This window comes from Anomalospiza imberbis, chromosome 1 (assembly GCF_031753505.1).
Source record: "Anomalospiza imberbis isolate Cuckoo-Finch-1a 21T00152 chromosome 1, ASM3175350v1, whole genome shotgun sequence".
Taxonomy (NCBI): domain Eukaryota; kingdom Metazoa; phylum Chordata; class Aves; order Passeriformes; family Viduidae; genus Anomalospiza; species Anomalospiza imberbis.
This window is the reverse complement of record NC_089681.1, coordinates 149,774,618-149,796,942: the sequence shown is the minus strand read 5'-3', so window position 1 is coordinate 149,796,942 and position 22,325 is coordinate 149,774,618. Positions and strand designations below refer to the sequence as shown.

General features: G+C 42.7%; 1 protein-coding gene across 1 annotated transcript in view; it reads left to right on the top strand.

Moving 5' to 3' along the window:
- The window catches only part of OBSCN (obscurin, cytoskeletal calmodulin and titin-interacting RhoGEF), a 145,247-nt gene that overhangs the window by 104,284 nt on the left and 18,638 nt on the right, over positions 1–22,325 (top strand). Inside the window, 23 exon segments of the mRNA XM_068176205.1 lie at positions 114–386; positions 2,142–2,429; positions 3,915–4,187; positions 5,223–6,578; positions 7,141–7,419; positions 7,799–7,877; positions 8,233–8,351; positions 9,241–9,438; positions 9,853–9,885; positions 9,974–10,072; positions 10,544–10,762; positions 11,527–11,593; positions 11,680–11,699; positions 12,004–12,132; positions 12,868–13,007; positions 13,391–13,591; positions 13,927–14,009; positions 14,854–15,027; positions 16,593–16,752; positions 17,221–17,337; positions 18,508–18,672; positions 19,758–19,916; positions 20,957–21,134. Of these exon segments, the coding sequence (XP_068032306.1) occupies positions 114–386; positions 2,142–2,429; positions 3,915–4,187; positions 5,223–6,578; positions 7,141–7,419; positions 7,799–7,877; positions 8,233–8,351; positions 9,241–9,438; positions 9,853–9,885; positions 9,974–10,072; positions 10,544–10,762; positions 11,527–11,593; positions 11,680–11,699; positions 12,004–12,132; positions 12,868–13,007; positions 13,391–13,591; positions 13,927–14,009; positions 14,854–15,027; positions 16,593–16,752; positions 17,221–17,337; positions 18,508–18,672; positions 19,758–19,916; positions 20,957–21,134 (4,809 nt within the window).

Sequence of the window (22,325 nt, the reverse complement as noted above, 5' to 3'; positions counted from 1 at the left end):
TAGTGATCTCCTTGCTCTCCAAGACCTGCTGTTCAGAGCTTCAGCACAAATATTCACAAAATCTCTTGATTGTTTCTGTAACTGAGGGCTTGATCACTGATTTTAATCTACAGGGTGGCGCCTGCAGTTCTTGCAGCCCCTCACGGATGTGGAAGTGTCTCTGGGGGAAAAAGCAACATTTAGCTGTGTCCTGAGTGAAGCTGTGCCAGTGAATGAAGTGGCCTGGTACAGTAATGACATAGAGATCCAGTCGGGTGAGGACTGGGAGGTACAAGCAGATGGAAACAAATACAAACTTATTCTGAAAAAAGCCCAGCCGCATCATTCTGGAGAGGTGACCTTTGCTTCCAGGGAGGCCATTTCATCAGCCAAGCTTTCTGTGATAGGTAAGTGTGTGTTGTTCCAGCCCAGGGGCACTCAAAATCTCAAACTTTGGTATGGAGCTGCAACACTGAATTTCCCAATCTTTGTGCTTATTCTTTTCCATTTTGCCTCACATGTATCAAAATAGTGCTCTTAGTCTGAGAAGATACTTGTTCTTTGACCAGAAGCAATCCACCTCATCAGAAGAAAAATGTATCAGGCTAGTGATGGTAGAGATGCTCCCCAACTTTCTTTAGCTGCAGTCTTTTGTAAAATGTAACATAAACTCTAACAGAAATCAGTATTCTGAGTTCAACTTCACTCTCAGCAAGCATGGACATAGGAGGGAACTGAGCTAGAGCCCATGTGGAAAAATTATCCAGAACAGCAGAGGAGTCTTGGAAATCTGCTAATTAGCTCACTTGCAGGGCAAACAGTTTCCCAGATTAATTAGTAGCATATTAAAACCCTCAAGTGGGGGACACCCATGAAGCACACACCTCCTGCTTCAGAGACACGAGAGTTAATAGTTAAGTAGGGAAGATGATAATTCCCTAATTCCCTCATGGAGCAATTTGGATGATGCCATGCCAGTGTCCATTTCAGCACCCAGGATCTGGCTCCTTCCCGCAGTGGGACCAGCGGGTCACCCAGCCGTGGTCACACAGCACCATCCCAGCGATGGTTATGAGATAATTAAATGTATTTTAGCTGTAGCTGAGATGTTAAAGAGTCACTGATGGACCATCTATACTTTACATGACTACAGGCAGTCTCTGTCTAAGGATTTCTGAAACTTAAGGGATCTCTGTTACACATTCCAATAATTTTCACCACAATTAAAAAAAAAAAGTTTGATGGATTTAAATCAGATTTTTCTAATTTTGGATACTTACATTTAATTTAATTACATTTCATTAAATGCTCTTCCTGTTGACAGATTTTTCTGTATGAAATTTGGCTGACAACAGAGAAAAGACTTCATGTTGTTCTTGTGGTGTCGAGAGTTAAAGAACTGGCTGTTGACCATATTTGCCTTTAATTCTTTGGATTGGTACATCATGGCAGGTCATTTAACACCATAAACGTCTTGAACTCAAGACTGAAAGAATTATTTCTGTCTTTTAGGCCAAAGTGTAATGTAAACAAGGAACATTTTCCAGTGTACTGAGTGTAGGGATTCAGATTAGATGATCTTCAAGGTCCCAACTCAAACCATTCTATGATTGTGGGCAGTAGGACACCAGATCATTCCCATCACATATTTATTTGTTATTGCCTGATGCTGTGACACATACTGCAATTACACAGAAGTGGAGTGACTCGTTATTAAAATATTTGAGTTATTCTTTAGTCCCATAATAACTTGATTTCAATTAAGGCTAGACCTAAAATAAACACAATCAAGGCTCAAATGTGCTTGAAATTCTCAGTTAAATTCCTTGATAATATGGACTGTGTAGGATTATCTTTATTTTAAGCTTGGTGGGACAAAGAGGTTAATTATATTTATACAAGAGGTTAATTATTTGAGATGAGAGTTGGAAAATAAATGCTCATCATTGGCAGCATAGATCAGGGCAGACAAGGATAAATCAGTGGTGCACAAGTACTCATGGTTGTGACTTTATGATGACTTTACACTCAACTTTACAACCAGGAGAATACTCAGTCCATTGCGCTTCCGTCCCCACGGCTTGCAGAAGGCTCTTGGGGTGTTTTAGGATGAAGGGTTACTGCTCACACCTTACATCACGGGACCTCTGTTGTGCCCCCAGCCCTCCCCGAGCCACCTGAAGAGCCAGAAGTTGTAAGTCAGAGCAGCCACTCTGTCACTCTGTCCTGGCACAAGCCACTGGGTGACGGTGGCCAGGACATCCTGGGCTACAAGGTGGAGAGGAAAATCCTGGGAGTTGGCTGGCAGTCCTGCAGCGAGGGCCTCATCCAGAACATGGAGTTCACAGTGGATGGCCTCACCCCGGGGGAGCCCTACAGATTCCGAGTGTCGGCCGTAAATAAAGCCGGGGCCAGCGAGGCGGTGCACTTCCCCCAGATGGTGCGGTTAGGTGAGGATGGACACAGGCTCCAGGGAGGGCTGCAAGCTCCTGCAGACCCTACATTTTGCATGGCATGCCTGCTTCACCCATTCCAGGCACCTCCCAGTGCAATACCTTTCAGGGCTTGGCTGCCAACACAATGGAGGAGGAAGAGCCTGGGGTAAAGAAGTCATTCTGGGCTGCTGTGAACAAAACCTGCTGTGTTTTTAGCACTCAGCACTGGTTTCCTCCAAACTGCATCCAGCTGTCTTGCAGCCTGCACTGCATCATCTACGTGCTGGCCCGTCACCATGGGTTTCTTGCACTGCATCCATGTGTTGGCCAGTCACCACGAGTGTGTTTTCTGGTGGAGCTGGGATGGAATGAGTGAAAAAGGGCATGCTGGAATGTGTTTGGGGTAACCAAGACTGTGACCATGAGTGGGCAATGTTGTCTTCTTCACCCATCTTTTTCCTTTTTTATGTTTTTTATGCATCTTTTTCAAGAATTCCCCCAGTGAAATGCTGGGGGACACAGTTCCTTTGCCGTCTGATGGCGAAACTTTGGAAGCTTCAGTGGGATGGGGAGTCTCTCTCTTTCAGCCTTTCTTTCCTTGCAACTCTTTCTCTGGTACCACTCATCTAAATTCCTCAAAATGAGAATAATGATAAAAAATACTCTTTTGCTTAAAATGCTCTGTTACATTTTTTTGCAACAATAACTGCTGCCAGTGCTGGACCCTGATGACTCTGCACATGCTGACTTTGTCAATGACAAACCCAAGGTGTTTTGGGCAGCAATCCACTCACCCTGGTGAAATGTGCAGAGAGGAAGGTAACCTTGAGGGATGTGCTGCTCTTGGGAACCCAGCACCATCTTTTACGTCCCAGTCAACATCTCTGAGTTTAATGTGTTCTTCTTTGAGTTATCTTGGTTCTACAAACAGCATTCTGTTGGTAGACATCCTTCCAAAGTAAAGAAAATGCAGAGAAATTTTTGGTTTAAATTATTTAAGCTTTTTGATAATTTTTACTCTTCCTAGAATAGCATGAAGATATAGATTTTTTTTTTTATTTCAAGGCAGAGCTGAATGCAGCTTTGAATGATCTCTTTTCATTCTATTTATTGTTTCTTGTTTGTCTCACATCACAACTCCTTCATCTTGAAACATTTAAGATCTAGAAATCTGTAGAACTTCTTTTATACTGATGATGGGTAAATGAAGACCAGCAAACAAACACAGGAATGTGGAAAATGCAACCACTTCTGCATGTATATGTTTTGATGGAGCTGGTTTAAGTACTGGGAGAGCTTGGAAAATTGTTTTCATATTATCTTTGGAAGTGCATATTTTGGATGCTGCCAGTCTTTTCTTTTTTGTTTTCCTTTAGCTGTCTACAACAGCTGAAAAATCTGTAAATGATGGATGGGTTGCTTGGATACTTTATGGAGTGGAGTGCCTTAAAGCCAGATGATTGTTCTTTGTGCTAATTAATTTTATTCTTGTAATTGCAGAGCCTCCAGTTACCATCACCCAACCTTTGGTGGGAGGATCTGTCTCGGAAGGGGGGGTGGCTCGCCTAGAGTGCACATTATCAAGTAAAACTGAGGAGAAAGTGACTTGGTTCAAGGGAAAAGAGCAAATAAAAGCTGGAGGGAGATATGAGATCCTCTCAGATGGAACGAAACAGATACTCATTATCCGTGGATTTAAACCTGAGGATCAGGACAGCTACACTTGCATGGCTTCTGCAGAAGTCAAATCTGTTGCCAGCCTGTGTCTTGAAGGTATGGAGTGTGCATTTCTGGGGTGTTAAATCAGATCTGGTGTGGACATCCAGGGGCATCTCCACAGTCCAAGCTGTGGATTAATTAATTTTCTTTTGCAAGCTATGATAACAATCCATAAGGAATTGTTATTTTTCCTGTTTGGCATTGCCCAGTATGTTCCTGCTTCCCAAATAGTTTTGAGTTGCTCAGGTTAGAGTTTCTGGAGACAGATATTTAAGGTGTGACATTATTGTCTCTACAAGAGTTTTTGGTGCATTTTGAGATGCTTTAGGGTATTCTGTGGATGTCCCAGACAACCTGGAGCATCTCAAAAGGGACTGGGCCGCATGTAGAGGCATGTGAATGTGTCCCAGACGCCTTCAGACTTAGGCACATCCAACCAAGCAGGTGTGTCCATGTGAGATGGGAGTCTCAGCTCCCAGCACAGCTGCTGGAGATCTATTCAGGACACACAGGGAAGCCCTGTATACCTGGGAGATAGGATGAGCTTGGTTAGCTTTCCAGCTCCACTGGCAGTCTTAACCAGTTCATCAACTGCAACATTAAAAGGGCAGAAATTTATTTATTGGGTCCATATGTGCAAGGAATAAATAATTTTTTTTATTAAAAAGTTGTTTGGTAATGTTTTAAGTGCATGCATAGAATCACAGGGTTGTTGAGGTTGGACAGACCTCCTGAAGATGGTGTGGTCCGTCCTCCTCAAAGCGTGGTCAGCTAGGACAAGTTCACCAGGACCAGATTCAGTTATATCAGCTTCCCAGGGAGGGTGTGAAGTCTCCTTCTCTGGAGATAGTCAAAATCCATCTGGACACTGAATAATGTGATCTAGGGGACTGTGCGTGAGCAGAGAGGTTGGACTAGATGATATCCAGCAGTTCCTTCCAACCCTTCCCACTGTGATTCTGTAAACTCCCATATTGTTCTCAGTATGATGCTTAGTTAAATGCCTCTGAGACTCTCCCTTAGAATGTTTCCATGTGCTTTCTCAAAACTCACAGATATTTAACTTCTCATCTGTTTCATCCCCTGCAGTTCCCACAGTGTCGATGTTGAAGGAGATTGCCAGGGAAGCTCCCCCTGCCAGCCGGGCTGAAGAGCAGGTGGATGGGCACATCCAGCCCAGCCTGCCTCCTGAAGCTGCCCAGGAGGGAGATCTTCACCTCCTGTGGGAAGCCTTGGCCAAGAAGCGCCGTATGAGCCGGGAGCCCACCTTGGACTCCATCAGCGAAGTGCCCGAGGAAGATGAGAAGCTTCAGAAGCTGAGGAAGGAGGAAGCAGAGATGTCTCACTACTACTCAGAGGAATACTCCACGTGTGACGAGCTGGCCAGGACAGGAGAGGCAGATTTCTCTTTCACAAGCTCTGATGATGAGTCTAGAGCTGGGACTCCTTCCCTAGTAAACTACCTCAAGAAAGCTGAGAAGAAGAGCACCAGTATCACCAGCAAGGTTCAGTCCACCTCCACAGGAAAACTATGGAAACAGTGGGAGACATCCACCGTGGAGACCACAGTGGCCACCACAGCTGCTCAGCCAGCTGAACCAGAGCTGCCAGATTTAGATGATCCCTCCATGAACAAGGCGGCTGTGAAGATCCAAGCCGCTTTCAAAGGCTACAAAGTCAGAAAAGAGATCAAGCAACAGGAGTGCCCGGTGTTTACTGAGACCTTCAAAGACTTCTCTGGAGAGCCTGGAAGCACCCTGCACCTGGAATGTGTGGCCCACAGCAAAACCGACATGAACGTCCGGTGGCTGAAAGATGGGAAGGAGCTCTCGGATGGTCGTTACTACCACATAGACAACTACAGCGATGGCACCTGCTCCTTGATTATCGCTGGCCTGGACAGGAAGGATGCAGGCAAATACACCTGTGAGGCATCCAATAAGTTTGGCAAGGTCTCACACAGCGCTAAGGTGGTGGTTGGCACTCAGGAACCTCAAGTTCTTGCTAAGGAGAAGCGGAGTAAGCAGAGCACTGACAGCGAGACGGAGAGCTCGTCTGGCAGCGAGCTGGACGACGCTTTCCGAAAAGCAGGAAGGAGACTTCACAGACTCTTCAGGGCCAAGATCTCCACGGAGATCTCTGATGTGGAGGAAGAGCTCTTTGTCAGCGCAGATGAAGGGGACATAGATGTGGTTGACCACCAGACGTACCGTGAGGATGACCAGTACATCTACATCAAGTTTGAAATCGTGTCTGAGGCCAAAACAGCCGCCACACGGTTCAGAGAGATGTTTGGTGCTCTGGGAATTCCAGTGGAGATCGACATCTTGGAACAAGGCCCGAAAAAAATCGAATTGCGCATTGGGAAGGCGTCACCTCCCACCCTTGGGAAGTTTGCACCTCCAGTAGCGAGACCTCCACCACCTTTGCTGACTTCTGACACAGGTAGGGGGAAGAAAATCTTGCTTGTTCCTTGGAAAAGACAGTGGGAATAGGTCACAATATAATTTTTTCACTCTCAAGCAAGTTTTTTTTTTATTTTGGTGCAGATATTTTTATGAAATCTTTGCACTTTTAGAAAAAATAATTACTTTTAAAATTCTTTTTCATTTTGAGGGAGAGGAGGCACACTGGGGGGGTGTTGCAATGTATTGACTTATCTGTGAAGCCCCTTTTCATGCTAGAAATGTCATCTGCTACAACATGACCATAAATACTATGATTATTGTATTTAAATGAATTATGTAGGGTTTAGAATGGTTTGGAGGGAGAAAAGACATTTTGGCAAGGACAGGAGCAGGGACAATATGTAGTTGGGAGCTGTGGCATTGTTGTGCTGATGGAATATCTTCGTAATGCTAGGGAGTTTCTTGACTCTTTTCTAGATAAAAGATATTACTCTGGAATTAAAAAACTGGAAACCAGAAGGCCAAGCAGCAACAGCCTAAAATATATCTTTAGATAAAACCAAAATTTTCTTTCTTCTCTCCAACCACCCCAACTTTAGCCCCCATGTTCATGACCGAGCTCCAAAACCAAGAGGTCCAGGATGGGTACCCAGTGAGCTTTGACTGCATCGTCATTGGCAAACCCCTGCCCACGGTTCGCTGGTTCAAGGACGGCAAAGCTATTGAAGAAAACGATCACTACATGATCAACGAGGACCAGGAAGGGTGTCACCAGCTGATCATCACCGCCGTGGTGCCCACGGACATGGGCGTCTACCGCTGCCTCGCTGAGAACAACATGGGGGTGGCTTCAACCAAGGCTGAGCTTCGTGTGGACTGTAAGTCTCAAAATCACTGTAGAAAAAACAATTAACGGAGTTCTGCTGAGACCTGACTAATTTTTTTTTTTTTTTCCCAAGGAAAGCACCATTTACATTTTAAAAGACAATGTTTTGGCTACAAATTTTCATTTGCACATTTTTTGGATTCACCTGGGTTTTGCTAACTCCAAGGCAAGGTTCAGAGCAAAGCTTTTGGGGTGAACAGAGGTGTTTTCCATAATCCAGGGACATGTGGGATCCAGCTGCAGTACAATATAAAATCTGTCTGCCAGTCACTCAAATTATCAAGGAAACTAAATTCAGTAAGAACTATTTATGCAAGACAAATAATGTCAAAGCTCAGATGATTTAAGACCTATCTTCTTCCATTTATCAGTGACCAGCACAGACTATGAGACAGCAGCAGATGCAACAGAGACATCATCTTACTACAGTGCCAAGGAATATATTTCAAGGTAAAATATGGAACTGTGGCTCTAACCTGTGACTCGGTGAGATCAGTCTGTGTATTTATGTCAGGGCTGGGTTTGCTGTGTCGAGCAGGGCCAGGTTAATGCCATAAAGGAGCATCCAGCCCATCTGAGATGCAGTAACTGCAACAGCTGCACATTCATCATGGGCAGAATTGCTCTGGAGCCTTCAGGCAAGCCGGGGTATTTCCTCAAGGAATCACTCTGTTACTTTTAATGTCAGATGGTGCTGAGTCTGTTCTCAGGATGCCAAAACCCACGGACTGAATTTACCTAAAATAGGTCATTCTGATTCCAAACTCTTCTTTCTATTTTTCTTCTAATTCCAATTGCTGCTTAGCCGAGAACAGGAGGAATCCACCACTGAGGAGGAGCAGTTGCCCCAGATCTTTGATGAGCTGCATGATATTCATGTAGCACCTGGAGCATCGCTGGCTAAATTTCACCTGAAGGTGAAAGGTGAGCAGATCCCACAGTATTGTTAATTTTCCAGGTCTGATATCAGGTTGAAGTGCTGGGCAAGGTGTTCCAAGGTGTTCTTCTGCAGCTGTGACCCCGGGCTGAGCAGCTTGCATCAATTTTGCACATATGTGTTCATGCTGCTGAACAGGGACTGTTGGAACAGACTCAGGCAGATTAAGCCTCATTTTGTGTCCATATATCCAGGCATAATGACAGGCACATGCTTCTGAAAACTGAATTCTGGATTTCTCTGAGCACAGGGGCAATAAGGAATAATAATCTTGACATTATTGTTATCATTATTAATAGCTATCATTATATATTACATATACATATAACATAACTATATCTACTATAATTTGTTGATATTAATTGTAATCATGTAATAATATTAATAAAAATGAAATCAGTCTCCTTCATTCTCTTCAAGAAATTAAGCAGTCATGGACTTGCCTTCCTCCATTAAGGGGCTGCTCCTACAATGTAAAAACTGCAAAAACATCCCTCTGGTGTTGACTCTGGTAAAGAGAGGTAGAGATTTTCCTGTTTTCTCCTGTTGCTGTGTATAAACATGTTGAGAATGCATTTGGCTTCAACATTTCTCCTTGTGAACCTTTCAAATCAGACCGAAGTGTTGATTTTTCAACCTCAAAGCTGTTTGCACATGCAGAATATATGGGGAGTGCCAGAAACTGGGGAGGCAGGAAAGACTTTTGACTGATCAATCTAATTTAATGCATTTTTAAGCATTCCTAATTGGTTAAACCCTTGAAACAGGAGCCCTGTTAGACCCTTGAGACAGCAGAGGATCTGGCAGTTTGGAGATGCTCCCAAATCAATGCTGCCAATGAATTTTGCTCTCTGCGTCTGTAACTGCTCCTCACAGGGTACCCTCAGCCTCGTCTCTATTGGTTCAAAAATGGGCAGCCCCTAAAGGCCTCGGACCGTATCCTGAAGACTGACAGGCAGGAATTCCACTCCCTGGAAATCCGTGACGTCACCAAAGCAGACGCCGGCCAGTACTTGATATTTGTCATCAACTCTGCTGGCTCTGCGTATTCCTCAGCCAGGCTGGTAGTCAAAGGTGGGTGTTGCTCTATTTTTGGCTGTTCCAGAGGTTCTTCCTGTTTTGTATAGTTATTTTTTTACTGAGGAAACCCCTCAAGGTAACTCGGGTGAGGTGGGGAAGTCTGTAGGTAAAAGATGATGTGCTTTACTCTTGGTTCTTTATTTATTCACCTATAAATTTACTGTTTAAGAAGACGATGATGCCACTTCTCTGTGGTCTGACTGTTGTCTCATAAACAGGTATTTTATTCTTGCCCGACCTCATTAACCTTAAAAGTTCATTTCATTAAAACTTAGGGACTCTTATAAATCACACCAATATTTCTGTGTAATATCTCCACTGGAGTCACTTTGGGAGCTTTTTTCTGCATCTCCTGGATTAACACTTATTTATATTTGTCATGTTCCTTTTTTTCTCCTTGTGTTTCAGATCCTTATGAGAAAGAAGAGCCATCCAAAACAGGTGAGAGAAGCCACAGCAGGTGAGAACAGAAGCCCCAGGAATTTTTCAGTCTAAACTCACTGTGCTTCATCATTAATATTATTTCCAGATTCCCATGAGCAGCTGATACCGCCAAGATTCCTTGAAAGATTTACAAACAAGAAGGTGAAAAAGGGTGCAAGCATCACATTATCTGTGAAAGTTGAAGGTAAGTGAGCAGATACCTCATCTCTCTGGCTAACACTTGAAATGTGTAACTTCACAACACATTCTTCTCTCTCTGCCCCCAAGTCATTGTAATCTCATTTCCCGTATCTGAAGTCTGGGATTCTACTCCCAACTTACATTTCTTACAAAGACACTTCACAGTAAAGCATCTTACTTTTCTTCACCTCCATTTTTCTGTATGTAAAAATGGGGATAATGACACTTTGTAGTATGATGGATGTTGACCATGAATTGTATGGCGATTGACAATTTTGGTTTTATGGAAAGATTTAATGTGTTTATGAGCATGTTGTAAAATGGTTAATCCTCCTTTATTGCTTATTATGCCTGTTATTGTTGGGAAAGTATCAGAAAATGGATCAAAACAGCATCTTTTCACAGCAAGGCTCATCATTTTACGGGAGGAACACAAACAGGAAGATTAAAGCTTATTGCACCAATTTTTCTTTAGGACATCCACCACCAACAATCACTTGGATGAAAGAAGAGTCTCGGGAAGACATCCTGTGGATCAAACCAGACACGCCTGGGTATAAACTGGCCAGCTCCAACATGCACCACAGCCTGATCCTGTTGGATGTCAAGAAGAAGTACAGCGGAGCTTACACCTGCATTGCCACCAACAAGGCTGGCCAGTCCATCTGCACTGCCAACCTGGAAGTTGCAGATGGTAAATCTTTGCTGCAACACAAACAATTTCTCTATATTTCCCTTTTATACAGTGCCTAAGGGGAAAAAAACCACAAAAACAAAAAAAACACAAGTGTGGCTGTTAAGGAATTTATCCAGTCGCACCGAGAAAAATGCATTTTCTCAAGAGCAGCCGTGATTTTGCTTGTCTTGCAAATGGTTACATTCTATAATATTTTAGATTTATGACTCTGTCTTGTATTAACAGCAGCATCTTTTCAGTACAAACAGAAGGCAAGTCTAAGGAACAACCAAATTATGCACAAATTTTTCAAAATGAAAGAAAGGCAATGTAAAGTAACTGGGAAAAGTCACCTTTTGAAAAATTGAGTGCTTCACTCTGCTGAGTTATTTTGGATTGCATTAGACTTATTTGAGTTTTGTAGAGCTTTCCAATGCCTCTACTAACACAATAAGATGAGGGGAAAAACAAATATTTACTGGGAATAGGGGCAGAGCTGGGAAGGATTCCATTTTTCTGTTATCCTGCCTTGCACCCCACACTTTTATTGTACCAAGAGCTGCAGGAACATAACTTGAGCAGTGTGGAGAAATGGGGCAATTATATATTTTCCATGAACAGGGAGAGGAGGGAGAAACCATTGCCATCACAGGACTGGGAATATATATCTCAGGTCAGGAGCTGCTGAAGTGCTCCACATCCAGAAAATGTGCCTGCAATAAATAGATAAAAAAGGACATTCTGTGCCTTCTGTCTTCTAATGACAAACCCCAATCTTGCAGTGAAAGAGGCTGAAGTCCTGACCCAGGAGCGTGTGATGGTGTCAGAAGCCATCATGACCACATTGGGGTAAGTTGGATGCACAGGAGAAGCAGGACCTCTCCTTACTGCCCATTTTATTGTAACTTTTAACTCTGCTTTATTTTCTTTTTCAGAACCATTCAGTCCTCTGAAGGTAAGAGAAGCTGTTTTCTCTCTCTTCTTCCTGTCCTCCATACCTACAGCTGAGACTGTCAATGTATTTCATGTATCCACTTATTTTTGTCCACTTTTCTCGAAATTGTCTGAAATTTTGGAACTTTTCAGGACTGCTCGCTGTTCAAGGGTGAATTATTTGGATGAGCTGAGAGCAAGCACAGTTTTAAAAACAGGAGAAGGGAAGAAAATTAAACCTTCCATCCACAGAAGCTTTTATTACTCAAAAAGAGATGAATTTTCAATGACACTGCCAGCTTAACAACAAATTCTCCTTTTTCCAGGAGACCTTGAAGCTGGCAGAGAAGGTGTGCCCAAAAGCCCTATTTCATTAGCTGATGTTGGCTCAGAAGAGTTCTTCCAGAAACTCACCTCACGTATCTCAGAAATGGTATCTGCAAAAATAACTCAGGGTAAGGAATCTGGAAAACACAGTTTAATTATGGTAGAAAAAAAAGCAATCTCTTTTTTTTAGGTTGTTGTTTAATTATAAGTGAGATTTATGCAGCAGGTTTTGAGACAGTCATTCTATATAAGCAAATGAACATTTGTCAGTGCTCAGGGGTAGGAAATTTAGGTACGAGTCCATCCAACCTGCACATCTCAGTCTAGAATTCTGAACTAGAAAAAAAGCTATTACAGTAAATTGTAAAAATATAAGTGTACTTTGCATATCTTAGGTATTTTGAGTTCCTCAGATAGTCATCATTCCTAAATCAGAAAGCAATCCTGTTTTCTGTACTTCTCAGATCTTCAAGTTTTAGCTCACAGTGGAATTTAAAAATCAAATTAAGGCTGAAAACTCTGTGCACAGCTGTGCAGCAATCCAATGATTTGTCGAGTTGAATGAAAAATTCTGGTTTGTGTCTGCCCTGATTATCTTGTAGAAAAAGTTTAACTTGGAGCAAAAATAGAGGCATTAACTCTCCAACAAGCATTCTTGCAGTGCAGTGGCAATACATGCAGTAGGCCTGCAACACCATGTATTAAAACATCCAAATTATTATTTTAATCCTAAATAACAATAGGAAATCACACTAAATATTACTGTGAATGTTTTTTCTAGGAAGAAGAAAAATTATGATGATTTGGTTCATGTTCAGACTGGCGATACTTATTAAACACTTTGCTGTTGCTCTGCTTTTCAGCTAAACTTCGAGTACCAGGTGCAGAAAGTGATGATGAGTCAAGAACTCCCTCGGCATCTCCTCGCCATGGACGATCCAGACCTTCGTCCATTGCTCAGGAATCCTCCTCTGAATCTGAAGATGGGGATTCCAGAGGGGAGGTATGACATCTCTATGGACAAGTTGGACACAAGGAGAAAACTAAACTTAGAATGACCAACCTGCTACGGTGTAGGGATCTCCATCCTCTTTCGTGACGTAATTGAATTTTGTAGGTGTATTTAGTAGTTTAATGTTGTGTCTGTGATACAGACCACAGAGAATCAAATTCTGATGCTCACCCTGTGATCCTGAACAAGTGGTTCAAGTCAACATGGTCAAAACATACCCATGACTTGGCAGCTCTTGCTTTCGTGGCTGAACTTCAGGAAGTCAGAACTTGATTTTCTGCGGCCTTGGATAGAGTTGGCCAGAGGAATCTTGTTGGGAATTTCCTCATGAGGGAAATGAAGAGCACAAAGTGACTGTTGTTTCATGCCTGCAGATCTTTGATGTCTACATGGTCACTGCTGACTACGTGCCCGCGGCACCGGACAAGGAGACCATCACCCTGAAGGAAGGACAATATGTGGAAGTCCTGGATTCAGCTCATCCTCTGAAATGGCTGGTCAGGACTAAACCCACGAAATCAAGTCCCTCTCGACAGGGTTGGGTGTCTCCAGCTTATCTGGACAAGAAATTGAAGGTGATCATGTTTGGTTATTTTTCATATAAAATTTCTTGTTCCTGTTGAAGTTTAGAGCTGTCCCTTTTGCAAGGAGTGATGGCAGAGGAGGTTGAAGGGGTCTGGAACAAGGTTGTACTTTTTCATGTTTTTATTAGACAATATTTCTGGTCTGTGCAAGGGTTTCTGGGTTGGAAAGACCTAAAAACTCTCCAGTACCAAAGAAATTTCACACTGGTTTAGTAATTGTTGGACTAAACAGGACTGTGAACACATGAGAGATATTCCTCAGTATGTATACATAAAAACACTGTTCACTTCCAAGAATTATTTAATTTTTTTTCCTAATATTGTAGTTGTCACCAGAGTGGGGAACAACAGAAATTCCAGAGTTTCCTGGAGAGTTTGTTTCCGAAGATGAATACAAAAGGAAGCTAAGGTGAGCTCATGTCATTTGGTATTTGCACCTCTGAATTTTCCTGCCTTTTGAACCACTTGTATTTTGTGATTGATTTCAGCTTAGGAAAATTCCGGGCAATTGAGATCACAGAATCATAGAATGGTTTGGGTTGGAAGGGACCTTAAAAACCATCTAGTGTCAATGAGTCCCATAGACAGGGACATCTTCCACTGGCCACTTCCATCCGTCCCTCCATCCATCCCTCCTGCCCTACCTCCCTCCCTCCCTCTATGTGATGCCTTAGGAGGCTGACTGGAGCAGAGGCTAGACAGTGTTAAAAGAATAAAGTAGGGATTTATTAAAAGGCCTCTAAAGGATGCACCTTGGGCAGTACAAGAGCCCGGCTGGGGCTCTACCTAAGATGGACGTTGGGTCACGAGTTTTCACACTTCTATAAGTTTTGGTCCATTTCTATATTGGGGTTAATTGTCCCATTACAGATTCAGGTTATGCAGTCCCATCCTCCCAGACTGCTCTCCTCAGTTTGCTGTTGTTTGTACTTTTTGAGCCTGAAGCTGCAGCAGTGTCCTTGGTTCTCAGGCTGGAAAAGGATTGTTTTGTCTGACTGAACTGTGAGGAGAACTTGCTAACACTTTATATGAAGTTCAGAGTTATATACCAGTGCAGAACAGAATCTGGAAAATATGAAAACTAAAAGTTAACACATCACATACATCTATCCATCCCCACAGGGGATCTTTCAACACACCCCAGGAGTCAATTCCTCTGATCAGAAATCCCTACTTTACAGCCTAAAAGCCTCTCAAGGACAATTGTGATGATTTTTCCATGATTTCTTTCTGCCTTTCTGTCTCCCCTTCAGTGTTCTCATTCAGGAGCTGTTGATTTCAGAGGAAGATTACATTCAGGATTTACAGTTCCTCCAGACTCATCACCTTAGGTACACTGAGACCTGTCCCAGTGTGCCAGGAGCTGTTGCCAGTCAGAAATCCACTATCTTCAGGAATATTGATGACATTGGTCGCTTCCATTCCAGGTGGGCATTCCCAAGTGCCGTCATTGGAGACCAAAGAGTATCATTATTATTATAATTATTATTACTACTACTACTACTACTACTATTATCACTACTATTCTTACTGTTATTCCTGATATGGAGCACTGGCAGTGCTGAGGTGCAAGGGAATTGATGCTCCTTTCAGGAGAGTATATGATGGCATGGCTTAAATCGTAGCACAGCGTTAGGAGTTCCATAATCCCCTTCAGAGCTTCAAGGTTTCCTGTGTCCAGCTCATTTCTTACTCTTTTAAGTGAATTTAACTGGGAAACAGTGAATTATGTTTAAAAAGCAGCAAGATCTTACAGGCGCTTCAGTGGTGTCCTCACAGAGATATTAATCCATGTATAACTGATGTCAGCATCCATGAATTTCAGGGCACCCTCCACTACCCCAGGTTGCTCCAAGCCCCATCCAACCTGGCCATGGACACTTCCAGGCCACTTCTAGTCACAGCATCTCTGGGAAATCTGTGCCAGGGCCTCACCACTGTCACAAGGAAGAATTTCTTCCTAATATCCCATCTAACCCAGCCCTCTGTCAATTTAAAGCCATTCCCCCTTGTCCTTGCCCAGGCCCTTGTCCAAAGTTCCTGCACAGCCATGCCAGCTAAGAGGAATGGCACTGTGCTGGGTGAAGAGGCACTGAGAAGTTTAACCTAAATGTGGCAACATCCCTTATTTCCCCCCATCATTTCTGTCTTGGTTTGAAAAGACAGGTGTCTGCTAAGGAAGGCAGGAGCCTTCCTTGAAATGGAAAATATAAACCCCTTCCCTCTGAATTAGTATAATTTTTGAAATTAAGGGGCTCTCAGGCAAAGATATGGGAATAGGAATAACAGTTCTTTACTAGGAAAATTAAAAATACAAATGTCATAGTACAAAAAAAAAAAAAAAAAAAAGAAAATAAAAACCTCCAAAAAACAACCCTGACAGAGTCAGGGCAGGCCCTGGCAGCCTGTGGGTTAGCGTGGTGGCAGCAGTCCCATCCCATGGTGGCTCAGCCCTCCTGCAGTGCCAGCTGTGCTTCTGCTGGAGCAGGGATCCTGGACAAGGCTGGAGTTTTCCTCTGAAGCTCCAGGGCTGGTGGAGATGGGCCTGGGCTTCCTCTGGGAATGCAGTGGGGAAGAAAGCTGCTCCTCTGGGAATGCAGTGGGCAAAGGCTGCTGTGGTGTTGCAGGAGTCAGATTGTATCCAGGTAGGAATGCTTGGCTCCTCCCCCTGGGTGGAGCATCTCCCCATGGGATGATGGAATTTTCTCAGCCATGCAGGGACACTCACTGGCCATGAACAGCAGAGATCTCCTGGAGGGAGGATTGGCTGTGGAAGAGATAAAGAAAACTGGCCAATGAACAGGAGATAACTGCCCCACCTCTGACAGATGGGAAATAGAATACTCCCAAACCATATCTTACACCCCAGGACAATTTCCTTTAACCTGTATTCACCTGACATCTCCTGATCCACAGCCTGGCTGCTGGGGCTGTGTTTTTAGCCTCATTCCAGCACCTTCTCCTGAGCTGTCCTGTGCTCCTGTCCCCACAGTGTGTTCCTGCGGAGCTTGCAGGGCTGTGACACTGATGATGACGTGGCCATGTGCTTCATCAAGCATGAAGCAGAGTTTAACAAGTACATCCAGTACCTGGTGGGAAGGATCCAGGCAGAGTCAATTGTTGTCAGCAAAGCTGTCCAGGATTTCTACAAGGTAAGGAAGGAGCCAAAGCACCTGTGGGATATTCATCCTGTAACTCACTGCGTCAAGAAATGTCATAATTAATCATAAATGTGAAGCTCAAAAGTATTTGTAGTATCTTTTGGTAAATATGATAGCAAAACCTTATTAACTTAAAATTAATTAAACTTAAAAAATATTAAAACTAATAATTTTTAGTTTGCTTTCTAGCTTTTTCTGTAGGTATGGCAAATATGGGAACATATTTACATATTTTTGTGCATTTATTAATATTATAAAGATTATACAGACATTAATGTGGCTGTGTTTATGTAATTGCAATTAAGGGACATTTTAAAGGTCACCACATTATAAGACCAAGGGAACCACATAAATCATAAATACAGATAAGCAAATCTTGTTTCTCTGCTCCAGCTACTCAGGATTTTTTCTACTGCTCTTTATAACAACCTTTCCTTGTTATTCCATGTATTTTTTCAGAGATACACAGATGAATTTTTAACTAATGAAGATCCCTCACAGCCACCTATCCCACCACTGCAGCACTACCTGGAAAAACCCATAAACAGGATCCAGCAGTACCAGACAATAATTAAGGTAAAGAGATGTTGTTACAGGTTTATGTTCTGCTCTGTGCAGCTTGTGCAGAAAAAGGTTTTACTTTTATTTCCTATTTCTTGGCTTCCTTCTGATAAAGCTACAATTGAAAACTGCTTGAGTAAACAAGTGATTAATCATCACCAGGGGTGGTGTTCGCTATATAGTTTGGTAAATGTAAATTCAGGTGGAGGTTCACAGAATCCAACCCCATAAAGTTAAATGAGCTTTACCTTTAAATATATGTAAAAATATATTTAATGCATAATATAATATATGACTGCATGGATGACAGGTATGAATTTGCTTCAAACTCAGCAATATTTTTTATAAATGACTTCCCACTTCTTTTCCTTATGTTTTATACTGATAATATAGTAAGATGAAATTCTTGTTTTCTGAAAATCTTTGCAACATTCTACCACCCTGAAATATTTTGCCTTTCAGGCTTGCATCTGTCCCACCATCTTAGACCATAAGCAAACATTTCAGAGCAGCATTTTAAACAATATTTTCATGGGAAATAGCACTGGGATACTCAGGAAGAAAATAATCATGGCAAAATATTTATGTATTCTAGTGTTTTATAAATGAGCAGCTTGAATATTTTTAAGAACTTTCTACTTTTGAACACAGTCTTGCACACAAACATCAACATTTTTAAAGGTCTCTTGGAGGAGAAAAGGCATTTTCCACACCTTCATTGCTGAAAGAGAGGAACAGAAACAAATGCAGGAAGAACAGGGAAAATGCCATTTCACATTTTTTCCAACATCTCTTTTTATTAATCTAATGTTGACTCAGCACAGCCACACGAATTCCTTGTTCTCTGCTATTGTGAGGGTAAGCAGAAGAGAAATGCAATGGGTACATTTAGGATCACATTGGAATTTTTGGTTTTCAACCACCAAAGCATATCTGGTGTTTGTTTCTACTTTATCTTTGCTTGACTTCAACTGATGTAAGGAAAAGTCCGACTGGTTAGTCTTTTATACTGGTGAACAGGTAGGAAAAAATGATTTTGTTATCTAAGCTGTTTGTGGTGAAAAAATGGGATAAAAGTTGCTGAGATGAAAGAGACAGAGCAGGTATTGAGAAAATCTTTGGCTCTGAAGGAACTGCTTATTTTTTCTCTGATTGTCCACTAATATTTTCTTCATTCACCTACAGGAATTAATCCGAAACAAAGCCAGAAACAGCCAGAACTGCACTTTGCTGGAGCAGGCCTATGCCATTGTGTCTGCCCTCACCCGAAGAGCAGAGAACAACCTCCACGTCTCACTCATTGAGAATTATCCAGGAACCTTGGAAAGCCTTGGGGAGCCCATCCGCCAGGTAACTGGAATTTCCCAGTCACTGCTGGTTCCATGTCTGCCTTCACCAGTTTCTAAGGAGTCCTAGTTCTTAGAAGAAAATCCTTTAGAAATGATATCTGAAAGAGATGATCTGCTTACTTCACTTACTGCTGTCCAGAAATGGGTGTTCTGGCTCCACTAAGGTTTGAAACACCAGAGCATGGATGCTTATGGAATAATTCACACATAATTCATAAAGGCAGTTATTTGCCTTTGTGACCTGCTCATCACACAGGAAGAAAATTGTTCTAGGCCCCTACATGATCTAAAAGGATTTTAACTCATTATTAGGAAGCAACACGGGGCAGCTCCTGGAGTTACTGGCATCAACAGATCCATGTGCTCCCTCAGGTTTATCCCATGAACCAGGTGTGTGGCTTTTTAGGTGACCCAGCTGTTAGGACACTTTAGTCTAGGACTTCCAACACCCTCAGTCAAATTCCTGTTTCTTTATAGATTTACTGTGTTCTACCAAGCAAGTAATTTATTCTGTGTCCAATGTTTTCCATGGGAATCACAGGGCATTGCTGAGTGGGGTTGTAAGGCTAAATTACAGTGATACTGTGGTGGGCATTCACCTCTCCACATTTAGGCATCCAAAAAGTGTCCAGTCACATCCCTCAAGTGTTTACTTCTCCCTAGAGATGCCAGGGGAAACCTGTGTCACTAAGTGAGCTGTCTGTGTCTGAAGCTATGTGAAATGAATGTCCTGCTCTGGTGAAGGTGACCAAATCATCATATAAAGTGTCTGTATAGCACACAAAATACAATGTTCCTTTAATATTTCTAAGATTGTTTCTACCTGACAAGGGCTGTCTATTTTTCTGGCACTAAATAATACCATTTAAATGCCAATGTAATGACAACCACTGGCTGTGCCTGTGCCTGATGAGTCACCTTTAGCATCAGTAACCATCTGCTGTGCTTTAATAAACCAGAGATACATCAGGGGATGATGCAACACGAAACATTTGTTATCTGGCCACTGAAAAATGATGGTGAGACATAACTGTGGTAATTATTCCAGATGTGTCACTATGTGCTCTTCCTTCTTTTTCTCATCAGGGCCACTTCATTGTGTGGGAAGGAGCTCCAGGAGCTCGAATGGCATGGAAAGGACACAAAAGACATGTTTTCCTCTTCAAAAATTATATTGTGATCTGCAAACCAAAGCGAGACACAAAGACTGACACCTACAGCTACATCTTCAAGAACATCATGAAGGTCTGATCACCTTATCCTCACATAAAGCATTTCTCTGTCAATTAGAGCTTTGCTTTTATATCCAGCTTGAACATTCTTCTCATCCTTCTGAGCTATTCCTTTGCTTCAAAAAGTCTTTGAAGCACAAGTAGAATCTACATTTATCCCAAAATATCTATTTTAAATCTCTCAGAAACATGTCAGAAACCATCAGGGTGGATTTTTACCATGCAGCAAGGCGATTACAAAGACAAGCATTTATTTATTTCTGTTCCCTCATTTAATTAACAGCATAAATATATTATATTTATGTGGATTTTGCTGCCTACAATAATTTCTTGCACTTGTAAATCTCTGGTTTTGGCAGTCTGTAATACTGGGAGTAAATTAGAGGGAATCTTATGTGCTGAATTCCATCAGGTTCTCTCTGTTGGTTATGTCCTTTCCTGACACCAATTCTTGTTCAGAAATGGAAAAAATTCAGAGGATTTGACACACTTATCTTCAGACATTCAGGGTTAAAACTGCCAGAAATTGAGGAAAGAGTTTTCACAAGGCAGAAGATGCTCAACTCCAATAAAAACCAGCCATCCAACCAAAAAACCCATGGAGTTCTTGACCAAGCCCAGCCAGGACTTTCTGAAAGTCCTTATCTCTGTCCTCATCAATTTTCATAGGCAGATTTTATTTTCCAAGAAAAATAAAATGGAAACAATCCATACTTTGTCCAGAGACTGCCTGTTCTCTATTTTTTAACGTGCTGCCTGGGCCCAACCCTTCAGGGACAGTGTGTTCCACCCTTGGGATAACTTTTAATGCTGGACATTTTTTCCTGAAAAACTAATCCCAGGAAAATGCTGGTTTGTTAACCAGAAAGTCAAATATAGCAGGGAAAATAACTCTCACAGTAGCTCTGATTGCTCCTCATCCAAAGCCATGTTGCATTGGTCACGCGATCTGAAAAATCTTTGAAGAAAGTGCGCATTACCCCCTTTTTGCTGTTGGGAATTCTTAAAAAGCACAGGATTTGTGGTGACTTTCTTGCCCCTTCTGTCGCTCAGCTGAACAACATAGACGTGAACGACCTGGTGGAAGGGGATGACCGGGCCTTTGAGATCTGGCACGAGCGGGAGGACTTGGTGCGCAAGTACCTGCTGCAGGCGCGAACCGTGAACATCAAGAACTCCTGGGTGAAGGAGATCTTGGGCATCCAGCAGAGGATCAGCGAGCCCATCTGGAGTAAGTGTGGCACCAGACATCCCAAACCTCACCGGTTTTCTTCTTGGATGGTCTCCTTGGGTTGATGCCTTGTGAAGGCTGACCTAGAACAGAGGCTGGACAGAGCTACAGAATAAAGCAGGGATTTATTAAAAGGATCTCCTCCATGGATCCACCTTGGGCAGCACCAGAGCCCAGCCAGGGCTGCACCCAAGATGAACCAAAATGGTCACAAAATGCACGACCGCTCCCGGGGGCTCTCACTGTGATCAGTTCTGCTCCATTTGCACATTGGAGTTCATTGTCCAATTCCAGCTTTAGCCCATGCAGTCCCATCCTGCTTGTTTTTCTTTCTCCAGCCCACGCTGTTTGTGCTCTTGGGCCTGAGGTTTGGATCATTTGTCCTTGGTGCCCAGCTGGAGAAGGAATTGTTTTGTCTCCCTGCTCTGTGCAGAGAGCTCACCATCCCCTCATGTGAAGCCCAGACCCACACAGAAGCAGCACAGAATCTGAAAAATATAAGAGCTAAAACCTGAGGCATCAGATTCAGGAAATTATAAAAGAGGGAGAGAAGCTGTTTATAGTCATTAAATGAGCAGGTCTTGGGAGGGGATTCTGCCCCTCTGCTCTGCTCTTGTGGGATCCCACCTGCAGTGCTCTGTCCAGCTGTGGGGTCTCCAAAATAAAATGGACATGGGGTTGCTGCAGTGAGTCCAGAAGAGCCCTAGAAGATAATCTGATGCTTGAAACTCCTCTCCTGGAGGAAAGGCAGGGAGAGTTGGGGTTGTAGCCTGATCCAGAGTCCCACACACCACAGTACAAAAGACCCTGTGACTTTGCTGGGTTCCAGACTCTTTACTCGACTCCTGGCTTACATTGCTCTATCTTTGCACCTGGGTTTGCTTTGGAATTTTGGTCATAAAGGCTTCATCATTCTCAGTGTCATTTGAGATTCCACCAATTTTCAATTCACAAAATCTATCAGGAGGGATATTAGATTTTTATATTCCAGGCATCAGCTACAAATGGTGTCCACTATAGCGTAAGGATATTTGGCATCTTAAAATGCCAGAACAGCATTGGATTTAGTCCATATACACTGAAAACAAGCCTGGGGACTTCATTTCTATGCCTTTAGTGAAGTGTTTTAGTGAGGAAGACTATCAGAATAATTTTGTGTGGTTTCATATGGTAGCAATGGGTTAAAATAAA